This window comes from Drosophila hydei, unplaced genomic scaffold (assembly GCF_003285905.1).
Source record: "Drosophila hydei strain 15085-1641.00,03,60 unplaced genomic scaffold, DhydRS2 tig00008139-arrow-pilon, whole genome shotgun sequence".
Classification (NCBI taxonomy): Eukaryota; Metazoa; Arthropoda; class Insecta; order Diptera; family Drosophilidae; genus Drosophila; species Drosophila hydei.
The window spans coordinates 2,064,030-2,086,795 of record NW_022045847.1 but is presented as its reverse complement, the minus strand read 5'-3'; the positions used below and the strand labels follow the sequence as shown (position 1 = coordinate 2,086,795).

The following is a 22,766-nucleotide window of genomic DNA, read 5'->3' as shown; positions in this document are numbered from 1 at the left end:
AATTTCGATAATAACAAATACTTTATTATTTAAATAATTTACAGCACTCGAGCTTACACATTTATTCTTAGGACAAATAATACACATAATAATAAAAACAAATTTGTATGGCCAAAGGCACTAAGGATTTCCGCCAGGTTTGATTGAAGTTTTAAGAGATTGTGATTAGCCGTTAACATCCCATAAAAAACAATATCTTAAGAAAACTTTTGAATATATTTATGGGCTGGAATCGAACTTTTAAAATAAAATATTTTTAACATTCGCTATTGTTTTTATGATGTTTGCTTTTGTCATCATATAAAGTTTTAAAATCGTCAAAAGTTAGATTTTAAGTCATTTCAAATGAGTAAAGGGTACTATTCACATAGATCTATTTACATGCACCATGTGCGGTCATATTTACATTTATTGAAAAACCAGCGTGTTATCCAAGCGTTCTTTCTCGATAATTGTCTAGTTTCCGCATCTACATCATATGTTTGAATATCACTCTGGAAGTAAAACATATTACTATATATATTAAAAAGTACTGCAGGACGATGATAATAAATTTACTATTGGCTTGGGAAAGATTCGCTTCATATCAACGCGATGCAAGTGCTCGTCATGCGCTCGCTGTAGCCATTCATATTCTGTTCCACTTATGCAGGGTAGACATAAGCCGCATTCTTCTTTATTGCATGATTTGTCGCAATCATTATATACACATAGGTTTAAATCAGTCGCCAAATTTTTGTCAGCAGTTATCATTTCAGAAGTCCTAAAAGCAATCAAAACTTATAATAAACATTTTATATATGTATATATTTTTCTTTAAGAACATACGTGTTTCGACTAATTTCCGATTTGCTCACTGGGCGAATTCCCACTAGGTTAAATACACTGTAGAGCACTTGCTCGTATAATAGTGAGTTTTCTTTGAAATGGGCAGAGGAAAGATTTGGTGACATATTGGCTTCCATGAGATAGACCTTAAGGTTCTCGTCAATGAATAGGTCAAAACGCAATAAATCGAAAAAATTATGTCTCTTATATTTACGAAGTGTATCAATTAAGTCATCCTCTTTAGTTAAAATTGTTGTACGAATAATGTTTTCGACTTGTGGCCATATTTTTGATGGATCCATTGCTTGGTCACGTACATAAGCTTCAAAAGAGGCACGCATGCTACCACCATAGCTATTATAATATTTGCGTAATGACGGAACTTCCCAAGTAGGTAAATAGTTGTCTGCTACAACATATTTGTCCTGAATTTCAGCATCAAATGGATAGTACTTTTCGGGACAGTAGCGAAACAGAACATCGCCGTTGTAAATATAAACCCGTAACGGATTAACAGATGTAATCACAACATAAACACCGATATCAAATTTATGACCGTCGACTAAAAATGGTTTCTGAATAAACTCCTGGACAAAAGAATCATTCGAGTACAAATCAATATCACTTATTGCACGAACTTTAATATGACGATGCTCATTGTGCTTCTGCACAAATAGTGCCTCTGGATGGGCTGAAGCGTATTCCAAGAATAAGTTCCTATGACTTGGGAGGCGAAATGCACGTGGCAAAAATGGTAATTGCGTCGTACATAAGTCAACTTTGTTTGTTAAGTAACCACACCCAGGTAAATGGTTAACAAATTGATGCGCATCAAGATTCTTGAGATGGGGAAATACACGAAACGGATAGTCATGAGCCCACAGCAAGTCCCATTCACCGTTTAATTCAGTTCTCTTATAACCGAAACGGTTTAAAATATCTACTACGTGCACCAAGTGCTCTTCAGTGGGACTAGTACTATAAATTGAATAGAACCGATCTTGAGTCCGCGACTTTTGTATTGTACTATTCAATTCGTTTCTTTCACTTTTTATCTTAGTGTAGAGTGGTAAAAGCTCAGCAAGCACTGCAGTGCACACTGTTGCTGCCAAGAATAGCATAACGGTTCGTAATGGTATCTTGGTAAATTTATCTGATAACTGAAAAAGTGAAAGTTTAAAGGAAAAACAACTGAATTAAATTTTTCTAACCAAATTTACATTTTATATACTTTATTTTCATTTTCCAATTGTGTCTGCTCTTCCGATTCTGAGTTTGACTTCATTGTACTAAAATCAAATTAAATTAATCACAGAAACAAAATTTAAACAAAACGCTTAAATCACAATTTGTAGAAACGAAAAATTAAAAAGAGAAAACAAAAATTCACAAAACTATCGATATATATTTCAATCAGCTGTTATTCTTACATTATTTGAATTGAAAGAATAGTAATCGATATGTATCGCAAGTTTCAAATTCCAGGGCTACAGAGATTGTATACGATATCGCCATCTGGGGGAACCTCGACGAACTAGATTATAAAATACGGCGAAGTTCCTAAACAGAAATGTAGAATTTGAATTACATTTGGTATTCAGGAAGTCATGGGATTCCGATTTTACTTGGAGGGATTCACATAGAATGCCTTTAAAACAACAACATACTTGCAGCACTTACAAATATTTTGTTTTGTTCGTTTTTTAACTTATTTGTTTGTAATTTACTAGTTGATTAAATGTAAATAAAATTTAGAAATGGTTATTAAACGTAACCGTTATGCAGAAGACCTGAGAAGGAAGGCATTACTGAAATACAAATTTAAAAAGGTGGTCCGCGAAGTCATTATGAATAGCCAATGGCTTGATGAAAATTATGAAGACCAGAAAATTTCCGCAAACGTTAAAAAAAATATCGCTCTAATGATGCGCACGAAACGAAGAGTTGGAATCCTAACAATATATGTAAGTATATATAATAGATATGTGTAAATGTTAATTTAACAGTAATTTAAAAACGTATTTATGTAATCTTTCATCTCATAATGGCATTTATAGTATTTATAGTCAGAATATAAGAAATTAAGTTGTAGTCGAAGCTTTCAAATAATGTAGATCTATAATACTTAATAAACTGTATAAATATTAATTTCATGTCAGATTTGAGTATGTTGTGTGGAAATAATATCATATTAATAATAGTAACATTCACTATCCTATAGAAATCAGTATATACTAAGAATAAGAATAAAATATTTTTTAAATCAGGAAAAATCTCTAATACGAACTCCACATCATTTGCGGACAATATCTGATCGATCCAAACTATGTATTCTGTTTGCTGGATTGAGATGCTTCCTTTGTATTCCCCCAGTATGTATTACATTATACAAATACCTGTCATTACAATTGAATATATTGTATTTCATATAGAAATTGCGTGCTCGTGTGGTTCCTGTCATTAAATACATGTCAGCTAATCCAGGCCGTACAATTATAAGACAGGGAGACGAGCCGCATATAATTTTTTTTATTGTAGCGGGAGAAATTGGGATGTTAAAGCAATCTGATCGCAAGGTAAAGTTAAATTCTAATTACAAGTTCAAGCTTATAGTTTTTCCAAAATTTAAGTCTAACTGCGAAATCAGTTTTGGACCTGGTGATTGCATTGGCGATATAGAAATAATCGAAGACCGCCCACGCGATTACAGTTATGTAGCTACATGTAAGTACCTGCTACTTAAATAATACGTGTATCGCATATCCTAGTAGTATTATTTTTATCTTTGGAAATATCAACCAAATTCGTACAAAAGGCTTGTACTATCGTATTAAAACAAATTGATGTTCTTAACAATGTTTTGTAGTATATTTTCATATCTTTGTATGGTTCACCATATAATAATAATTATTGTTTGTACTTAATTGTATGAGATATGCATTTCTGGACGAAAGGGCTCTCAAATTTATACTTTTCTGTTTCAACCAATCTATCAGTATTTTGCACATCATTAGTATTATTATTATTCAATGAGCCACTGTTTATCATATATATTTTATATGTACAATTGTGAAGCTATATCATGCCAATGTCAAAACAATATTCACGGACCTACAAGCTTATTTAATACTTTCAGACTTAAAACTCATTCGGCTAGAAATTTCAAAGTTTCTTAAAATTTAGTGTTTTGAAATAATTTTGTACCACAAAGTCTGTAGATTGTAAAAACGAAATCATATATGTATATATGTATATATGTATATATGTATATATGTATATATGTATATATGTATATATGTATATATGTATATATGTATATATGTATATATGTATATATGTATATATGTATATATGTATATATGTATATATGTATATATGTATATATGTATAACTGCTTACATTTGTATAAATTTAGAGCTCAACACGCGATATCTTAAGTACGTACGTTTGTACATGACGCAAAATTGCTGCTGCTTCGTGACCAAATGCAAAGGCTTGCACCAGCCAATTTAATCAGCAATAAACAAAGTTAAGTCCTAATTCGATTCAATCAAATTGAATAGCAAAACATAGCCATTCTCCCCAACCAACCCAATATACTATACTTTTGCCAAGGAGGCATTTCAAGCATTGCCTGCTATGCATTGCAAAAATATAGGTTGGCAGCAACAACAACACCAACAATAACAACAGACCCTTAGTACCTCAAACCGATTCCTAATTTAGCTTTCACTTCGTAACGTGGTGTTTATTATTTTTATTTGGTTGATTTCGAAACTATTTCTTCTTTTCGGTCTATCGCATTGGAATCTTCAAACGAATTGATGTATTCCAATTTGTATACCGTTCTCATTTTGCATTTGCCGTTCTTACCTTCCAAACGTGACGGCTACTTAGCGCAATGCGAACTCCTGGTGCTAGTCGACAATGATTTCAATTCGATCCTCAAGCCTTACATGCAGAAGGTTTGGAACGATAAGAAAGCAGCCTTGAAGGCTTTAGACTACTTCGATTTTCTCAGCGAAGATCAAGTAAGCGAATTGGATTTCAATATTTTTAAACAGTATCTAATCAAACTGTTCATTATAGATTTTGAAAGCATGCAAGTTATGTACGCTTAAGCAGTATAAGCCCTTGGATACAATTTACAGTCACGATAGAGGAAAATTGACAAATGTTCATTTCGTCTTAAGTGGGCAATGTTTAATTCTCCAGTGTCTTAATATGAAGGTATTTAGATAGATATTTTTATAAATGTATTCTATGCTATTTATTCATAAAGGTCATTGTGAAGAATGGGAAAAAAGGGTACGAGTTGGTGGACACTTTGGATGGTGAATTTTTAAATATGAATAGTAATAACAGTATCAACAAGCGTGAGGTCAAAAGTCCGTCTATGTTCGCCGCACTGAATGCGATCCATGACAACGAAAAGGAATCGGTAAGTTTTCTGTAATAAAAAGCAATTTTGAAATATACGCCTAGCTGCGCATGAAGAGTAACAAGTCTATTTCATTTTTATACTTGCTACCAAAAAAAAAAAAGAGTGGTTACGTTGTCCGTCCATCTGTCCGTTAGATCCCCTATCCGCCTCGTGGAACGGCACAGCCGTAGTTAAAAACTCCAACTTCCGTATCATCAAGATCACCAAGATGTTGATGCAGTGAATACAAAATAAGAACGTATAGTAATAATACTGACTTCCGAAAATGTTTTTAAATCTTCTAATCGATTTGATTTCAAGCTCTGTTAGTGTCTTAGATTAACGCGTTCAGAGTGACCAGAGACGGGCATCGAGTGTGTCAGTAAATTTCAGAACTTGGAAGAAATATATTTACTGATTTTAAAATAATTATTATAATATTAGCTCTGTGAAGATTAGATAAAGCTCTCTCTATAAAAATGTAACTTGTTGCTTTGCCGACGGATTAAATTCGTTTTCTAGTTCCAAGCTTACAAATCAGCTAAGAAAATTAAAACATTTTAATTAAAATACTACGGAATACAATTGGTTTTATTTTCAAACTCATGTTTTATATGCGATGCAGTTTGGATTATTAAAGATCTTGGCTGGATGTGAATATGACAAAAAAACCTCAAAGTCAGCATTAACATCACTACAATATCATGCTCGTTCAAGCAGCATTAAATATTTCGAATATTGTGACGAAGACATGGTACCCATTGATGAAACCCACTCCAGCTCAGTAGAAATATTCGAAAACAAATTACAAAAAATTTCCTCTAACAGCCATAATAATGTAACTGAAACCGACAATAGTGAAATTTTCTCCGTTTCATCAAGTTCTAGTAGCTCATCAAGAAAAAGTCCAAGTGTGAGTCTTTCAAAATAATGACCTTAATTCTTACAGTTTCATTGTTCAGTTTTACAGTAGAACAAAATATGTTAACAGTTATTAATTAACAATTATATTTAATTATAGGCGGACTTAATCGAAAACCATTTTATTGATGTTGGATCTCTTACGTTTGGTGGAATATTTGGACTGGGTGAAAATATGCTTCATCGTGTAATAATGGCACGGAGTACGGTGCAATGCTTGTTGCTTCCCAGATTTTTTCTATTCGATAACGAACAAAATCCAGGAAACATTTGGCAACGGAGACTTTTTTACCTGGATTGTATCATTCCATCGAGAGAATCTTTGTTCGATAATTTCCTAAAGACCTTAAAGTGGAACAAATTTAAAATTGATTTAATCAAGAACTTAACACTTAACACAAAAGATATCGCCAAGTTTGATGATATACCAATTTTATGTCGCATTGAAGAAGACAGCGAAACGCAATGACATTTTTCGTTATATATTTGTTTGTTTCCGCACAGAATTAATTATTAGTGTGTCGCGAGATTAATATATATAATACATTCAATAAATATATTTATTTTGAGCGGAATTATTTGTCTAGCCTCGTGAATACAAATAAGGATATATATACATACGTATGCGTAAAATTAAATATATATTTAATATATATTATTGATCAAGAAACTGACACGTTTGTCCGGTCGTGTTAGCACAGCAATCTCGTAAGCTATAGAAGCTAGAGGCTTGAAGTTCAAAGTGTTTTCCTGCATTCCAGGATGATTTGGATTTTTAACCGTAGTCTAAAAGCTTAAATATTGGCCGTGAAAAATATACAGACATTGAGATTGAATTTGAAAAAACCTATTTCAAATGTCAGGGCAGCGTGTTTTTCAGTGTGTATGCATAGCTAGTCGAGCATCTGTGTCAAACACACAATTTGCTTGTGAGTCCCGAATATTAATTTTATGTTGCAAGCCCCATATTTTGCACAGTTTTATATATATTATTATATTAACCGGCCATTTGGAAGTTGTACACATTCATTTTATACAAATAGGGTATACGTTGCAAACGTAGTAATAACATTATTGCAATTCTCAACTAAGCAAATATAAATATAATCACAAAAAATTGCATCGCCATATAGATGGACAATAAAAGGAATATTGCAACAAACCAACATGCAGAAAGCACTTATTTGGGTAGCGCTGGAGGCGTAAAGCATCTCTAAACTCTATTTCATCCACAATCAGATCCACTTTAAAATCCATTTCTTTAAATTTTTGAGGCGTTAACGAGTATTATCTAGTTGTTAATAACCGACTACAACTCTCTTATTTGTTATTCGTTATTTGTTATTTGTGGAAACGGCTACATTTATTAGAGCGTTGTCTAATACCTAGAAATTGGGAGGCAAGTTGCCTTATCCAGTAATTATACACTTAAGTTATCTGAGTAAGGAGTTTCTTTGAATTAAATTAAATAACAAAATGTGTTCTATTTACAACATTTAAATGAGTCAGCAGTGACGTAAGTAGTTCTAACTGTTGTGGTTACCTTTTGGTAAGCATGGAAACGGTCAGCGAAACCGGCTGGGGTTTCCAAGTTCAAAAGCCGAAATTTTCTCTCAGTATTGATTCAACAACAGCAGTGGACGTTTTATGTAGTGCAAAGATATCATTGACATGGCTGTAACTAATTTACCACGAGTCCCAGAAGGTCTTCGAGACCTGGTAAAAAATTATACTAAAGAAGTTTTACGCGAAAAACCCAAAGATTTATATAAATTCTCAGTTGAATATTTTGACAATATTGCGGGTACAAGAAAAACTCAAAAGAAAGTGATCAAATACGAATCTCAGCAAAGTTATGAAACCATCATGAAAAACCGCGCTCGACAACAATTGCCCTTATCCCTTGCATTTCACATTATTCCTCAAAATCTTACCGAAGTAATTAAGCAATTTATTAAAGCTGTCCTTCGAGAGAATCCGCAATATTTAGTTTTATTTGCAATAGAGTATTTTAAAAATCTTCAAGCCTCTTCCCCAAAGATTGGGGATATTCAGTACACAGCTTATGAAAAATTTATTGAAAAAAATGACAAAAGGTCGCCCGCACTCAATGTAACTAAATGTGAATGTGGGCGTATTCTAAGCTCAACGGAAGTGAAAACGCAAATGGCAACTGATCCAACGGATGCGGATCAACCAATTTTGAAGCTCAATATAAATGATCAATACACAAATGCAAATGATCCATCTGATGCGGATCAACAAGCTTTAAATAAAAATAAAAATGATCAATACATAAAAGCAGTGTACATTATTCAGAAACACTTTCGACAATATTTGAAACGTAAAGCTGAAAATTCAGTCAAGGGACCCTCGAAATCTGCAGATATATATAACAGTCAAGAAGTCTTAAATGCCATTTTACTAATTCAAAGACAATTTCGCCGTTTATTATTGAATAAAAAGTCCAATAATAACAAGGAATTGAAAAAAACGAATACAGAAAGTTACAATTCTGTGAAATATCTAAAGGCCGCACTTATTATACAACGGTACATACGACAATATTTTAAAAAGAAGAAGTCCGCGAAGGAGGCCAAGGTTACAGGCCCTACTGCTGAGAAGAAGTCCACGAAGGAGGCTTTACCCAAGGTGACGGACTTTACTGCTGAGAACAATGTTTCCTTAGCAACAGCAGCATTCGTCATTCAAAGGGCATTTCGCAGAATGGTTAAGGTACGAAGAGCAAAAAGGCATATAAAAGCAGATCTCGAGCAATGTGATGAGATGAATGACAATGCCTCCGAAGCAGCATCATATACGTCCGCCTCTACGGCTCTTATGTCAACGGAGTCGGTTGGTGAACATGATTTTGGGAGTCCCAATTACGAAGAGGGCGTCCATCAACAAACTATCAAGGAAGATGAAGAAGTTGAAAACGACAATACAAATATTAAGAGGAAATATGGATCGGAATCGATGAAAACAAGTCAAAAATCAACAGATTTTAACGAAGAAGGTAAATAAATATTTTAGGAACACTATTTTGTACACTTATCGACACGAAGTGAAAATAGTATATTGGTAATGGGCAAATTCGTTCTTGAATGAACAGATTATAAAGCTCAGAATATTTGGCAAATTGGGTAAAACTGTATATATGTCGGGTCTACGTTGAACTACGCTTCTCCAATACTATTGCAGCAGAAGGAGGCAATGAGAATGAGAATGAGCAAAAGACTCGGTTATTAATTTCTCAACATCACGTCAAAATTTCATCCTGATACGACATATATATACACATATATATATATATATATATATATATATATTGATGACTCTTGTTTCACATCTTTACACTGCTCATATCATTTTAAGGTTATATTGTAAGAGTTACGACTATGTATATCACTTTTTCCGACCCTTACAATATAACCTTAAAATGATATGTACAGTGTAAAGATGTGAAACAAGAGTCATCAATATTTGAAAATATAGACAATCAGCTACGAACTACGCACTTTGGTAACGCAATTTCGTAGCTAATAAGAATATTGAAGTCAGTTCAATTTAATGGGAAATCAATATCATATTTTGGCTCAATGGGCGGGTTATCAAACTTTGTAGATTTTACATTTTCATTTATATGAATTTGGTAAATAAATACAATAACTGTAACTCAGTCCTCAAATTTTAAGTTTATTACGTAAAGCGTAATATCGTATATACATATATTTATACTCAGGTGATGTCTACACAAAAAAATATTTTCAGCACTACATAACAACGTTCAATAGATCGAATATTTCTAGACTTTGGACGCATCTAGGTTACCAACGACAGAACGATTTTATCTTATATTTTTATTTCTGGCGTTGGAGCATTCATTAACTGCTCATTTTAAAATCTATTTCTTTATTATTTCAGCCAAAAATAATAATGAAAACTATAATGAAATCCAACGCAATAGAACTGCTGACGAACTTATGGACAATGACTTCGAAAGAAAAAATAGTCACGAGTTGCAAAAACTTGATGCAGATGATATTATTTCAAAGAACTTTCACGATGGAAATGTCGGTGTTATAAATAATTTAATGACACAGCCTGAAGACAATAGTTTGAATACACAAAAAAACATTACAAATGAAGATTCTTTAGAGAAACTTTTACCTGAGTCAGAAGATAACATTAGCCCAACTAATGAAGATATTAGTAATGATGTAAACTCTAAAATCATATCAATACAAGAAAATGCAAGTCCATTAAGTTTATCAAATACAGATATTTTAGAGCCCGACGAACATATTAAAAATACAATACAGTCTCGCACTGAGAATTTACTGCAAGAAAGAACAAGTGCTACTGATATAAAAAGCACTATCAATAATGAAGTCATTCAGGTAAAAAAATATATCATCTTATTACAGACAATTTTAAAATTTAAAAATATATTTTCAAGAATCCATCCACTGCTGCCAATTCATCAGCTGGTAGTAACAACGAGAATGTCGTCATAGCAAATGAATCAGGTAACAAATGTGCTAAATGTGAATGTGATATTTTCTTTGATATGTACATACATACACATACGCACTTAGACAAATAATACACAATAAGTACTTACCCATTGTATGTGTTCTTTCATATAGGAAGAGTCATACTATATGAAGAGCATTCTAGAATTAACTTTCTATATATAAAGTTTTTTAGTTCTTCTTTAATTTGTGATGAATTATGGAAGAAGGAAATTATTATATTTTATGAACATTTTTTATAATCTATACAAAATTAAATTTCTATGCTGTTTTTATGCTTTACTACAATAGCACAACAACATTTGAAGCTGGCTCATTAAATGTACGAGATAGAGACAGAGATCTATTGAATATACTTTTGAATATTACCTATTTAATATTAATTCCGTTTTACTACTTTGTTTATCTATTTATTTTGCAGACATTATTAATGATAACCAAAGTGTAACCCAACTAGAAAAGGAAAAGGAAAATTTAATTGAAAGTTTCGAGCTAAAAAATAGTTCGACATTGCAAAGTGAAAGCCTTACTGCTGATAATCGAGCTTTAGAGGACGGGCAAACTAATGAAACGGATAAATCCGAGGACGACAGTTTAACAGGACTCAGCAACATCACTAAAAAAGAATCATTCCCTAATCCAAGCTCTACAACACAAAGCTTGGAATCTATACAAGACTCGGAAAAAATCCTTATCCCCAGTGGTGAAGAAATTGCGCTAGATTCCAAAATTACAACTGATCTAAAAGCTTCGGCAGAAAAAGGAAATGAAAGCCCACTAAGCACAAATATTTTAGATCCAGAACAAAGTCTCGATCAAAGCACTTTGAGTACAATAAAAACAACCGTGCCAGGTAATTGTGAGAATGGATCTCCAGAAACAAGTTCTGCTAAATCGGAATTCAATAATGACAACGCAGCCATTCAGGTAACCAATGAAGACCATTAATTGTATCATAAAAACCGTAATGAGTAAATATATATTTTCAGAATGCTTTAATTTCGACTCCGCTCAAATCAGTTGACTGTAACAACGAGAATGTCGTAATAGCAACTCTGTCAGGTAAAGAAATAAAGTAATTCATATATGAGACATGCACATCAAATATTTAAAATAATATAAAAAATTTTATAAAAATGAAATGACTGCATACAGTACTCAAAATCCTTATTTTTAATTTCCTATTTTCGAATGATAACTATTTTTATTATATCCATTTACATCGAATCGCTTTCGACAGAAATGCACCCGTCTAGGCAATAATTGCCATTAGATTCCCTGAACAATGCCTTCAGGAAAATTAAAGTGCATAATAAAAAGCAATGCAATACATAAAAATAACACAATCTTTGTGATTTATGCTGACAAAATATTTGGTAATTAAATTTACCAAGAATTAAAACTTAATAATTATATTATAATGATATTGTACTCAATATTTCAGGCAAGATGACAGAAAATGTCGTTTATAAAATCGTATATATTTTTGTATTTTTAATTAGATTAATAACGTATTAATTTCCTGTACCCATTAAAATTGAGAGTTTAATAATGACATTATGAATTCATTATAAAGCAATAGTGATAAGGAAATAGTTTGAAGTGATTTAAAACCCGACTAAATAAATAAAATAACAATACCAATACACTCTTTTTGATGTTTAGCTTGTGAACTAGTATAAAAAGATTATTATGTCTATGAAAATGCATACTCTCGTACAATCAGACAGAAAGCATTTCAGTTTTTCTAGAATGCAATGAGAAACTGCAGATACGACCCACATATTTTTATTTATATTATTATTCGTGTCAGCTTACGGCCTTAAATAATTTAACCATTTTGGTTTTTATTTTCAGACGACACTGTTAATGATAAGCCTAACAATATCCAGTTAGAAGAAACAATAGATGAAAATATTAATAAAGTAGGCATGCATAATGTGCCTTCTGAGAAACATTCTTCGGTTGATGAAATTGCAGAGAATTCTCGCAACAAGAAAGCTAATGATAACCTCTATTCCGATGATATTATTGCAAATAATGAAAATGAAAAGGATGAAACCGAGGATATTAATACCACAGCAGACAATAGTACGACAGAAGAATCCTTGAGCAAAGAAGAATACCAGGATACCAGAGTACCAGAGTCTTTAAACGTTGTCAGCTCGACAGATAAGCAAAATCCCAATATATCAACGGATGCAAATGCTTCATCAGATGAACGAAATATAAGCATACTTCCCACAGATATTTTAGAGCCAGAGCAAAGCCTTGTTCATAACGCTAACACAAGTTCTACATTAAAAGAACATTATCAGAATGCATCGGTGGAAAACACTCCCGACTTGGAATGCGGTAATGACAATAAAGTCGATCAGGTAAACAAATCAAGTCGTTCTTGCATAGGAGCAAATATAATAATCATCTTTACAAATTTACTTCCTTAGAGCCCTCAAGTTTCATCATCTAATAGTTACAACGAGAGTTCTGTAATCGCAACTACATCAGGTCAATTTAAAAGAGCATATTTATTAACTTTTAATTTTATTTATGTAAAAATTCTTATATTAAAATTATACAACAGAAAATGAAATGAAGTGCAACACGAAAACTGAAATTGATGGGGAGGAACACATTCCTTTAAATAAAGCAAGTTCAGAAATTCAACATTCAATTGAAGTAAATAGCCTACAGACAGTTTTGAAAAATCTACATACTCAAGCGAAGAATACTCATGACGATGATTTTTCCGAAAATAATAGTACGTACAGTTATTCCTTTTATATATATAAATATATGTTTTAAAATGAGGTAATGCTGCTCTATCTATAAATAGTATAAAGCTTTTGTATTTATGAGTTCACTGTTGAAAATTGGATTTCGGTGTATAATGCTTTTGGTAGACCACATAAAGTAACATATATATGAGCCATTGCTCAGGACGACAAATTGAGTTGAGTCTATTTTTATTTGTGTTTCAGGTCGCATTGAAAATAGGAAATTAAGGTGTAAGGCTTTGTGAAAATGTATGTAACAGACAGAATAAATCAGTCGATAAAAATCGATACTTGAACTTGTCCTTTAAGCATAATGTTACTGCTATGAATACACAGCTTATGAATATTTTCAATTTTGGATAGTGTTTCAAATTAACATATTTCAAATTCTGGAAATTTGAGGTTTACAGAAAATATACATTTTGATATCAATATTACGCTGTCTACATTTTATTAAAGTCTGCAGCGTATTGTTATGCAAGTGTGTGCATCTAATGTTTTTTTTTATATGCTTAAGAAGTGTAGATCATATGAAATAGCAGCGCAGGAGTCAGAGTATCTTCTAGTCGGGCAGTCCGACTAGAGCACTCTTAGATGTTTCATCCTATATGCAGCTTATACTCCATTTGGTGTACAAACTCGTTTAATAATCACAATATGCACTACTAAATTTTGAATTCTTACAGCGGCACTTTTAAAACACGGGGACTCTTCGTCCAATTTGGAATTCAATGAAAAATCATTTAACAACCTTGGAACATCAATTATAATTCATAGCGTTCTTCCTACTGAAGACGATTATGAGTTAGCCATCGCGCCAGCAAATAACATAATTTCACTTGACACAATTGGAGCCACACTAACTGAAGACATACATTTAAATGAATGTCAAAGCATCACTGAAAGCAATACAAGTGCAGAGGACTTAACCATAATTGAGACACAAAAACAATCGGAAATCCATGACGATAATATACAACCTATTAATAAGCCAGTAGATGAAAATAAAGAAGCATCTTCAAGTCCGTTGGAAATGTTAGAAGAGACTAAAACTCTAGGAAATGATCATTTATTAGAACTAAGCAAAGAAGAAGATATTGTAGATACTCAAATTGCTGAACTAGGCAATATCGGGACTACAGTAATAGATGAAATAATTGAAAGTTCGGTTGAAAACAATCAACGACCAGAAACCAAAATGAATCAACTCACTTCTAAAAATGATTCCGAGGAACATACAAAGGATAATAACAACATAATACAGGTTGTCGAAAAAGAAAACTTAGATGACCTTAATTTTCATACAGAAAGTGAAAAACTGCTATCAAGACCATTAGAGGAGTCTGAAGATCGACAAGAAAATAAAATAGAAATGGAACCCAGCCTAGTGAACAAAAACTCTCCTATAGATAATAATTCACTATTTAATTCTGAGGCAGATTTAACCACTCATGCTGCTCTTAATGACGAGAACACTGCGAAAATCCTAATAAGCAACTTATTGGAAGCTGAGGGCATAGAACGTTCTTCAAAAGATGTAATTGGTGAAAACGTTCCCCCTTGTGGTGAGGAAATGGAATCTTTCAAATCTGAGCTCCATAATACAGATGACGAAAAGAAAAATGAAATTATTAAGACTTCAGGTAATATTTATTTTAAAATATCACAATATAAATAATAATTTCCTGTTTTCATAAGGAATAATGGACCAAAAATTAATTGATGATAATACAAGCAATTGTGAAGTTGTGAAAGTAATGAGTAAGTACATCAAGTTTATTTTGTTGTATAGTAGTAATAAACTATATATAAACTATACCTATACTACCTACCTAGATAAAATATGTATAAAAATTAAAAAGTAATAGTGATCTAAAAGTTCCTACTCTACTGTTATATGGCTTTTTTAATTTTGAAGCAATAGGGGAGGTAGCCAATATTCAACTTACTTTTTATCTGTGTATTTATCCCAGAAACCCACATAATACACTTCAAATATCGCGCTTTAATGGTATTCAATTTGCTCCCTAGTATCTTAATTGAATTATCGATCATTATCGATAAGGAATGGAAAATATCAAGACAGTCGGACAGACAGCCAGCATAAAGACTGACAGAAACAAATTGTAATTCATAACCGTTATTTTCGGAAACGACGATCATAACTCTAAAACTGTACTGATGTTTTCGATATTCCCCGCCCCACATAGGCATATAATCTTTATATATATTCTTCGGGTAGATAAAATTCTATCTAATAAACTCTAGAAGATTTTCTTACTTCCAACAAAATTGACATTTGATCCACCAAATTTAAGAAGACTTTATTATACAAACCTATACAGACAGATATTGCATAAATCCAAAATACCCTTTCCCTTTGTAAGGTTGGATTTAATCAGATAAGAAATTAGAATGGTTGTGTTTTTCAACTGTTAGGAGTCAAGCTAACAATCACATTTAGTTGTATCAGAAGACTAAACTCAACTGATGCCCAATACAAATATAATAATAGACATTAAACTTATCTTATAATTATCTTATAATTATATTTAAATGCAGCTAACGAAGCAAGCAGTGGATTAAAAAGTGATGTTCTTATGTCCGAAGTAAATAGTGGTAAGAGTAAATAAATTGTATCATTCTATAATTTGTCCTTAACATTAGCAGAACAAATCTTCGTTGCCTTTGAGTAATCAATTAATTGGCTCCCAAAACAATACGATGACAACACATAAAATAAAAAAAATTACAAACATTAAGGATATACAATTATCAAGCCATACTTCACACCGATTATTGCAGACACCAATAGCTGAATTACAGCTTAAATCATTTAAGACGTCTGCCGGCGAAGGCTCTTGGTATGAGGTTTATAGTGAACCAAACGCGTTAGAAGTGAACACAAATGAAGCGAATAACACAAATGGGTCTGAAAAAGAAAATGCGTTCTTAGAAGAGATAAAGTCGTCAAAGAACATTGAGCGATCTCCAAGTTACATAAATGGAATGCAAATTGAAGGTAATGAGCCAGTCAAGCCGAAGCAATCTATTTCCTTTTTTATTCCATTGGATGGCAATGATGAGAAGACAAGCTTTAAGATACCCAAAAAATTCTTAAGGCAATCAGAGAATAGTATGAGCGACAAAAACACAGAGTATCATAACAGCAAGATTTCCCCGGATGAAGGCAACTTCGATGATTCTATAGTTGGCGGAATTTACCAGGAATTTGTTGTTCCAAAATTACAAACCATACATGAACTGAACGAAAATGAAGTCACTAGTGAGCTCAAAGTGGATATGGATAAAATGGCTTGTCACAATCAGACCGATATCAAAGAAGAAAATATCCAGAGTGAAAACGAAGCAGTTGGTGCTACCCATGATAGCAATCAACTGAATCTAAATAAGCCGATTGATCCAAAAAGTGAAAATCTTTGTGCTACTACTGATAATGTACAGTTAGAGAATAGCGCAAACATTATAAAAAGAGCATACAAAAAATACAAAACTCGCCAATCACGAGATGAGGCAATTAAAGTTGAAGATATTGAAGGCACTACAAATAAAGAAATATTAGACGAGTCAAAAAGTCAACTTAATCAAGTTAATGCAGCTGTCAAAATACAAAAATTATTTCGAATATTCTTGTCAAGAAAAGCCGCACAAGCGACATCCTTGAAAGCGAGTCAGCAAACTCGAAAATATACAACAGATGATATTGTAGCAGCAATTAAAATTCAAAAGATTTTCCGAGACTATATGAGACGTAAGAAAATAGCGAAGCCCGAATGGTTTGTGGGCTCGCAGCCTATATCACTGTTGTCAAGTGCTTCAAGTGCTCCAGCTGTCGCTGACTCTCTGGTTGCTTCCACAGATGAGAAAAGAGCTTTACCCATACCTGAGCCTGACAAAAATACACATATCGAATTAAGTAATTTGGATGCTCAAAGCAATGGCTCACTTGAACTGGCTACTGATATTGGCAACATTGTTAATGAATTATATTCAACTAAAGTATTTGAAACAGATAATGGATCTTCTAATAATTTAGCAGGTTTAACAAGTGAAGAAGTGTTCGATTTTGTTAAAGATGTAGGAGTTAAGAGGTCTTCGGAAATCGAAGCAGCCTTCAAAGGTAAAATGCGTGATTATAAAAAATAATAAAAAAAAACTCACACATTCACATTTAAATTTCTACTTCAATTAGATTGTTCCACAATGCGAGAATTATTGAACGAATTTTTAGCGCAAGAGACGAAATTCTCTTCGCATACTGACAAGCGAGAGCATAGCGACGCCTTTCATGAAGTGCATGAAGTACAGTGTGTTAAAAAAACTGTGTCACATTCTAATCTGGCCGCGGATAAGCCAGACAATGATGAATCACAAAATATAAAAGAAGACGAACTCCAGCATCACGACGAAACGGAAAGTGATTTGGATACCCTGGATAGTACAGCCCTAAAACTATCGAAAACAGATCAAATAATTGACAAAATGTCTCGCCGACGATCTTCCGAAATAAGAGAGAGGGAAGATTGTAATATTAGGGATCCCATATTTGATGAGCCTTGTGTTCAGCCAATGAGCGATTTGCAAGATCAAAATTCGCTAGATATCGAGGATGGTGATGGTGATATAGTATACAAGCGCTTACAGCGTGATGAAACTCGTGAAAGCTCAGCTCAAAGCGAGTCTGTTATATTTGGAAATGAAGAAGAAGACAAGCCTGTTGCGAATGATCCAGAAATGTCCAGATCCCAACTATCACGGCATTACACAATAGCCGGCGACGATCCAAAAACTATTTTTAAATCCGTGATCATAAACGACGCTGTTAAATATATTGACGAGGAAAACGGAAATGATATCAATGGCTCAAAAGGCAGTAACAGCTTCTGTTTGGACGATGAAACTTCAGAAAACATTCGCAAAAAGATGATGGCATATTCCCTTTCTGAAGCGGACTCCGATTATTATGATCCGAAGAAAATCATCAAAGATGATTTTCATGTAGATACTGCAATGGCAGATGCTATGGACACATCTACAGAAACCGAATCAACAATTGTATCAGCTGCTGCTAAAATACAGGCTGGAGCACGAGGATTTCTAACTAGGAGACGATTGCGCCGTGCCAGTGCAGGTACTAAGTCATCTACTCAGGAAACAAAGGCATCTTTCGGTAACGATGCCATAAGCGAATCATTGGAACGCTTTATTGAAGAAGAAGCAGCCAAGAAAATCCAAACGGCATATCGATTGCATACTAAGAAACCCAAAAATCAAGCGCAGATCTTGACTAGTTCCAGTCTAGAAAGCACTTTGGCAGCCAAGCGGCAAACACTACAACGTGGGGACGCACTGCAAAATGATTCAAACTCAACCCCAGAGGATGAAAATACCGAATGCGCTACTGCTGGGCTGCCTCAAAAAAATATCGGAACCAATTCGTCACCGAGTAAAGGTAAGCTGAAAATCATTAATTAGCTGCGTTCATTAACCCACCACACTAAAATGGGCACAACTGGAAGGTGAGCAGAGCGCATAGAGTATAGATAATCTTCATCAGTACAACGGATTGAGTAGATGTTGTAAATAATTGTGTATTCTGAACTCCATTTGCAATGGGTTCAGGGTATAAAAATATAGAATATAAGTATAATGATTTTGTTCAAGTGGTTTTGGAATCTTGGTAGACTTGTCTGTAGTAGGCAGAGCGCGTTCTTATGCGTGTTTGCATGTATTGTTTGTGTGTATGCCTGGGATATTTGTAATGTTTCATACATCAAAGCGTAGATTGATTAGAATATCACCTTCTCGCTGCGTTCCTCCTCGTTGAGCAGTTGCAACTAGAGCACATTTTTAATATTCATTATCGTTTCTTTATTATAGGTACGCGATCAATCAAGAAAAGTGATATGCGACTGAATTGGCCTGTTTTGCGGCAAAACTCTATGCCAGTTCAAATCGAATGTGAGGTTCTAAGAGTCATCCCCAAACACAGACGCAGACGCATAAGGAGCGCCCAGGATAAACATAAGAAAAATTAATAACATTTCAATTGATTAAATAAAAACAATGATGTATACGTTTTATATACTGAGTGTAACCTAGTATGAAATAAACAGTTTCTCAAAAATATTAATTTTCGTTTATATATGCTCTGAGGGTCGATCCATCCAGAATTCCATAACGTAATTACACATGTCAAGAAATTTTATTAAATTAAAGAAAAAAAATTCTAAAAAAAGTAGCCGAATCACATACAGTAATGTTATGACATCTAAAAGAGGTCCTTAAAGCCCGTTTGCAAAAGAATAAAATATTAATAAAATATGTTAATATAGCCATAGATAGACTATACGTAAATACAGCTGACGACAAGATACGTATTTCAACTTTTTTATTTATTTGTATAAAGAGTCAAGAAATGCTTTCTTATTTGTCGCTATCCAGTCGGCAAACTGTCTAATTTAAGGTTATATTTGGGGAGAGATCCCCATTGATCTACCTGCGAAGCTTGGTGATCTTAATGTCGAATTACCGAAAATTTACTTTTTTTCCTGCAGTTTAGTTTATATAGCCAACAACAATAAATTTGTGACTGCGTTTAAAAAAAGGTTAATTTTAATTGCCATGTCGAGTTTCAGAGAATATCGTAGCCAAACAAATAAGTTCATATGAATACTTATTACGTTGCTACTCTGATTTTGATAAAGATCCAATATATTTTTAATATAAAAATCTTTCTTTTTTGTGTTCTGCTTCTACGAAAAAGGTTTTAAAAAATACTTTAACGGATGGGCACGTATGCACTAGCATTATGCTCGTACACAAATGCAAATAGATAAATATAAATACCGCACATCTTTTCTGTATACAAATTTACAAATAAACACACATGGGTATATATGTATGGGGATATGTAAATATATACCTATATACCTGTATTTATATATTGAGACGTTTGATTTTTTAAGAACGTTAGTTAGTTATTTAACCACACTAACAATAATATTTTGTTGTATTTTGTTGTGTGAAGCTATGCACTCGTGTGTATCTACTATATAAGGCATGAAAAGCTTCGATAATTAATCTATTTATATTTGCAATAATTGTTTGTGTGACCACCAAACACACTAAAAGTATCTGCATGTACTAAGTATGAAAGTACTGTTACTTAACGCAAGTATGTTTATATTTATTTTGTTTATCTCATTACAATAATCTACTGCTACTATCTATGTACAATATGTATTTGCATGTTACCACACACAGAACTCGAATGCATGTATTAAATAAATTGAATTGACGTTATACACATAAAGAAGACCATGGTCCACAAGTTACGATTGCTTCAATTTTTCCGTTTCCTTGCGCGCCTTGAACCCACGAAAGCTCGACTGTATTTTAACCGCTGCATCTGTTGCGATTTTCTGCTTCTTCCGCACTAGGAACCCTCGAAATCCCGCTTGAATTTTGATGGCAGAGCGAGCTTCGACAGAGTTAGCATCCGACAGGGCAGAGACGTCATTAGCTTTAGGAATCTGTTTCTGATTATCTTCCATGCTGTCGTATATGTGAGAGCGCTGCTGACGTTGCTGACGTCGACCGCCACTTGCCTGCTGATTTCCGAAGCGTTGACCGATGTTACGAGAACTATTCGACTTGGATATGCGGTAAAGCTGTTTCCTCACACGGTAGCCTCGAAAACCAGCTTGTATCTTTATGGCTGCACTTTCTTCGGATTGCAAAAATGACTCGGATTCGGGCGAGCTTGGATATATGTACATGATCTTTAACAGCACAACTGAAGCACAACTGTATCTTTATTTTCCAGGCAATTCAGATGAGTCGGTGGTCTCATCTACAATTAGAGAAAATAAAAACTTATATGTGAAGTAACTGCTTCACACACTAGTTTTCCCTATTCCTCTGGTATCTGTTTGAACTGACTCTTACGAGAGCTATAATTGTACTGACGTATATATAACGGAATTGGCTGCTGTGCAGCGAGAATTTTCATTTAATTTTTCCATTCACAAAACAAAAGGCCCCACTCATCGTTTATGCTCTCGTGCCTACCTCACATGCCGCCCCCACCTCTGATGTGTTACGTATTTGTATCTTTTATATTTGTGTACATTGTATACACATGCATACGTATACATATATATACGTTTGTGTATATACGCTTGTGTGTAAATATTGAATGTACATAAATGTACTCGTATATACAAACATACATATGTGCTGAACATGTTTTCTATATGTATTTTTATTGTATTTGTGAATTTACGTATTCGAATCTATGTCCAATGGTACGTATGCAGCCAGATTTTTGTGTATCTTGCTCTTTTGAAAATTGAAAATTGAAAAGTCGCGGATGTTTATGACGTTAATGATTGTACTCTGTTCCCACAGGGAATGAATAGTTTATTAGATTTATAGCCAATCCTTATTCATTCTCGTATAAGCACATTACGGGTTGCGAAACAGAGTATTGTGCAATTGTACATTATATTCTTTCCTTTTTATTATTTCTTAGTTCATATTTTTTAATTGAAAAATTTGCATTGAGTGTGGAAATTTGAATGCATCAGTTCGCGTCTTTTATACTCTTCCGAATACAACCTTCTTGATTGGATATACTGTAATACAATATTTTATATAAATTATGGATAACACCACCGTAATATCAGTAACAGAAAGTAGATTAAATATAATTTAAGATTTGTTTGTTTGTATTCCATATTGTTTACACTTCAAAACAATCTATGAATATACCAATTTTGGTAACACTGGATTTCTGAACATGCTTTAATAACTGAAGATTTATATTTACTTCAATCGATTCAATGGAAATAAAAAGAGTTAATGATTGTGTGTAACAAATTGAATCGACCCGTGTTTTGTGTAGATCTACGTGTGAAAGCAGATGGACAAACTGATAGACGGGCCGGCCTAGCCATGATTCTAATATGTACAATTTGGGCTCTGCGTCACACACATTATACTCTGAATTCAAATGTTCAATTCGTTTGGGGTGTAAATATGGTAAAATTAAATTAAAGACATTTTTTAAATACTTAGTAGACCAGGAGAATATAATATATTTAAAAAATAAAATAAAAAATTCATAAGCATCTGAATGAGATATAGGTATTTTCTTTTAATGAGTTCATTACTTTCCTGGTAGTCGTTGGCCGCTTTGTCACCATCCGGAATCGGAACCTCAGAAAAAGTATATATTTATGCAAAATATGCATT

At 33.3% G+C, this 22,766-nt stretch overlaps 5 protein-coding genes across 9 annotated transcripts; 3 read left to right on the top strand and 2 right to left on the bottom strand.

The window, feature by feature from the left end:
• Positions 1–228: 228 nt before the first annotated feature.
• Positions 229–2,086, bottom strand: LOC111601332 (tubulin polyglutamylase TTLL4). The gene is made up of 4 exons (XM_023317862.2): positions 2,060–2,086; positions 829–1,988; positions 559–763; positions 229–494 (listed from the first exon to the last, which is right to left on the bottom strand). The coding sequence occupies exons 2-4, from the start codon at positions 1,947–1,949 to the stop codon at positions 378–380; spliced, it is 1,443 nt and encodes a 480-aa protein (XP_023173630.2). The 5' UTR covers positions 1,950–1,988; positions 2,060–2,086; the 3' UTR covers positions 229–377.
• Positions 2,087–2,438: 352 nt separating this feature from the next.
• Positions 2,439–6,741, top strand: LOC111601317. Of its 5 annotated transcripts, none has more exons than XM_023317844.2 (9): positions 2,449–2,792; positions 3,096–3,200; positions 3,261–3,404; positions 3,459–3,552; positions 4,726–4,859; positions 4,918–5,058; positions 5,123–5,269; positions 5,877–6,164; positions 6,273–6,741. In XM_023317844.2, exons 1-9 carry the CDS (start codon positions 2,586–2,588, stop codon positions 6,639–6,641), a joined length of 1,629 nt encoding a protein of 542 aa, XP_023173612.1. In that variant the 5' UTR covers positions 2,449–2,585; the 3' UTR covers positions 6,642–6,741. The 5 variants fall into 5 exon arrangements, with proteins under 5 accessions (XP_023173613.1, XP_023173610.1, XP_023173612.1 ...); XM_023317843.2 differs by having other exon boundaries at positions 2,450–2,792; positions 5,111–5,269; XM_023317842.2 differs by having other exon boundaries at positions 2,447–2,792; positions 3,261–3,552; positions 5,111–5,269.
• Positions 6,742–8,338: 1,597 nt separating this feature from the next.
• On the top strand, positions 8,339–9,456 carry LOC115483700. The gene is made up of 2 exons (XM_030225768.1): positions 8,339–9,191; positions 9,377–9,456. Exons 1-2 carry the CDS (start codon positions 8,339–8,341, stop codon positions 9,454–9,456), a joined length of 933 nt encoding a protein of 310 aa, XP_030081628.1.
• A 702-nt stretch (positions 9,457–10,158) lies between these two features.
• LOC111601320 (putative uncharacterized protein DDB_G0289263) lies at positions 10,159–19,546 on the top strand. Its single transcript, XM_023317850.2, has 13 exons — positions 10,159–10,575; positions 10,635–10,704; positions 11,132–11,637; positions 11,700–11,772; positions 12,568–13,088; positions 13,158–13,218; positions 13,295–13,471; positions 14,174–15,130; positions 15,186–15,248; positions 16,050–16,106; positions 17,545–17,628; positions 17,701–18,960; positions 19,389–19,546. Exons 1-13 carry the CDS (start codon positions 10,159–10,161, stop codon positions 19,544–19,546), a joined length of 4,404 nt encoding a protein of 1,467 aa, XP_023173618.2.
• Positions 19,547–20,682: 1,136 nt separating this feature from the next.
• LOC111601349 (abnormal spindle-like microcephaly-associated protein homolog) lies at positions 20,683–21,466 on the bottom strand. The gene has a single exon (XM_023317881.2). The coding sequence runs from the start codon at positions 21,287–21,289 to the stop codon at positions 20,843–20,845; it is 447 nt and encodes a 148-aa protein (XP_023173649.1). The 5' UTR covers positions 21,290–21,466; the 3' UTR covers positions 20,683–20,842.
• Positions 21,467–22,766: the final 1,300 nt, after the last annotated feature.

Coding starts and splice junctions, on each gene's coding strand:
- LOC111601332 (XM_023317862.2), bottom strand. CDS start 1,949: ATGCTATTCTTGGCAGCAACAGTGTGCACTGCAGTGCTTGCTGAGCTT. Junction 764..828: donor TCGGAAATTAGTCGAAACAC/GTATGTTCTTAA, acceptor GATTGCTTTTAG/GACTTCTGAAATGATAACTG. Junction 495..558: donor GAATCTTTCCCAAGCCAATA/GTAAATTTATTA, acceptor TTTTACTTCCAG/AGTGATATTCAAACATATGA.
- LOC111601317 (XM_023317842.2), top strand. CDS start 2,586: ATGGTTATTAAACGTAACCGTTATGCAGAAGACCTGAGAAGGAAGGCA. Junction 2,793..3,095: donor TTGGAATCCTAACAATATAT/GTAAGTATATAT, acceptor TTTTTAAATCAG/GAAAAATCTCTAATACGAAC. Junction 3,553..4,725: donor TTACAGTTATGTAGCTACAT/GTAAGTACCTGC, acceptor ACGGCTACTTAG/CGCAATGCGAACTCCTGGTG.
- LOC115483700 (XM_030225768.1), top strand. CDS start 8,339: ATGGCAACTGATCCAACGGATGCGGATCAACCAATTTTGAAGCTCAAT. Junction 9,192..9,376: donor AACAGATTTTAACGAAGAAG/GTAAATAAATAT, acceptor ATACTATTGCAG/CAGAAGGAGGCAATGAGAAT.
- LOC111601320 (XM_023317850.2), top strand. CDS start 10,159: ATGGACAATGACTTCGAAAGAAAAAATAGTCACGAGTTGCAAAAACTT. Junction 11,773..12,567: donor CGTAATAGCAACTCTGTCAG/GTAAAGAAATAA, acceptor TTTTATTTTCAG/ACGACACTGTTAATGATAAG. Junction 15,249..16,049: donor TGAAGTTGTGAAAGTAATGA/GTAAGTACATCA, acceptor ATTTAAATGCAG/CTAACGAAGCAAGCAGTGGA.
- LOC111601349 (XM_023317881.2), bottom strand. CDS start 21,289: ATGTACATATATCCAAGCTCGCCCGAATCCGAGTCATTTTTGCAATCC.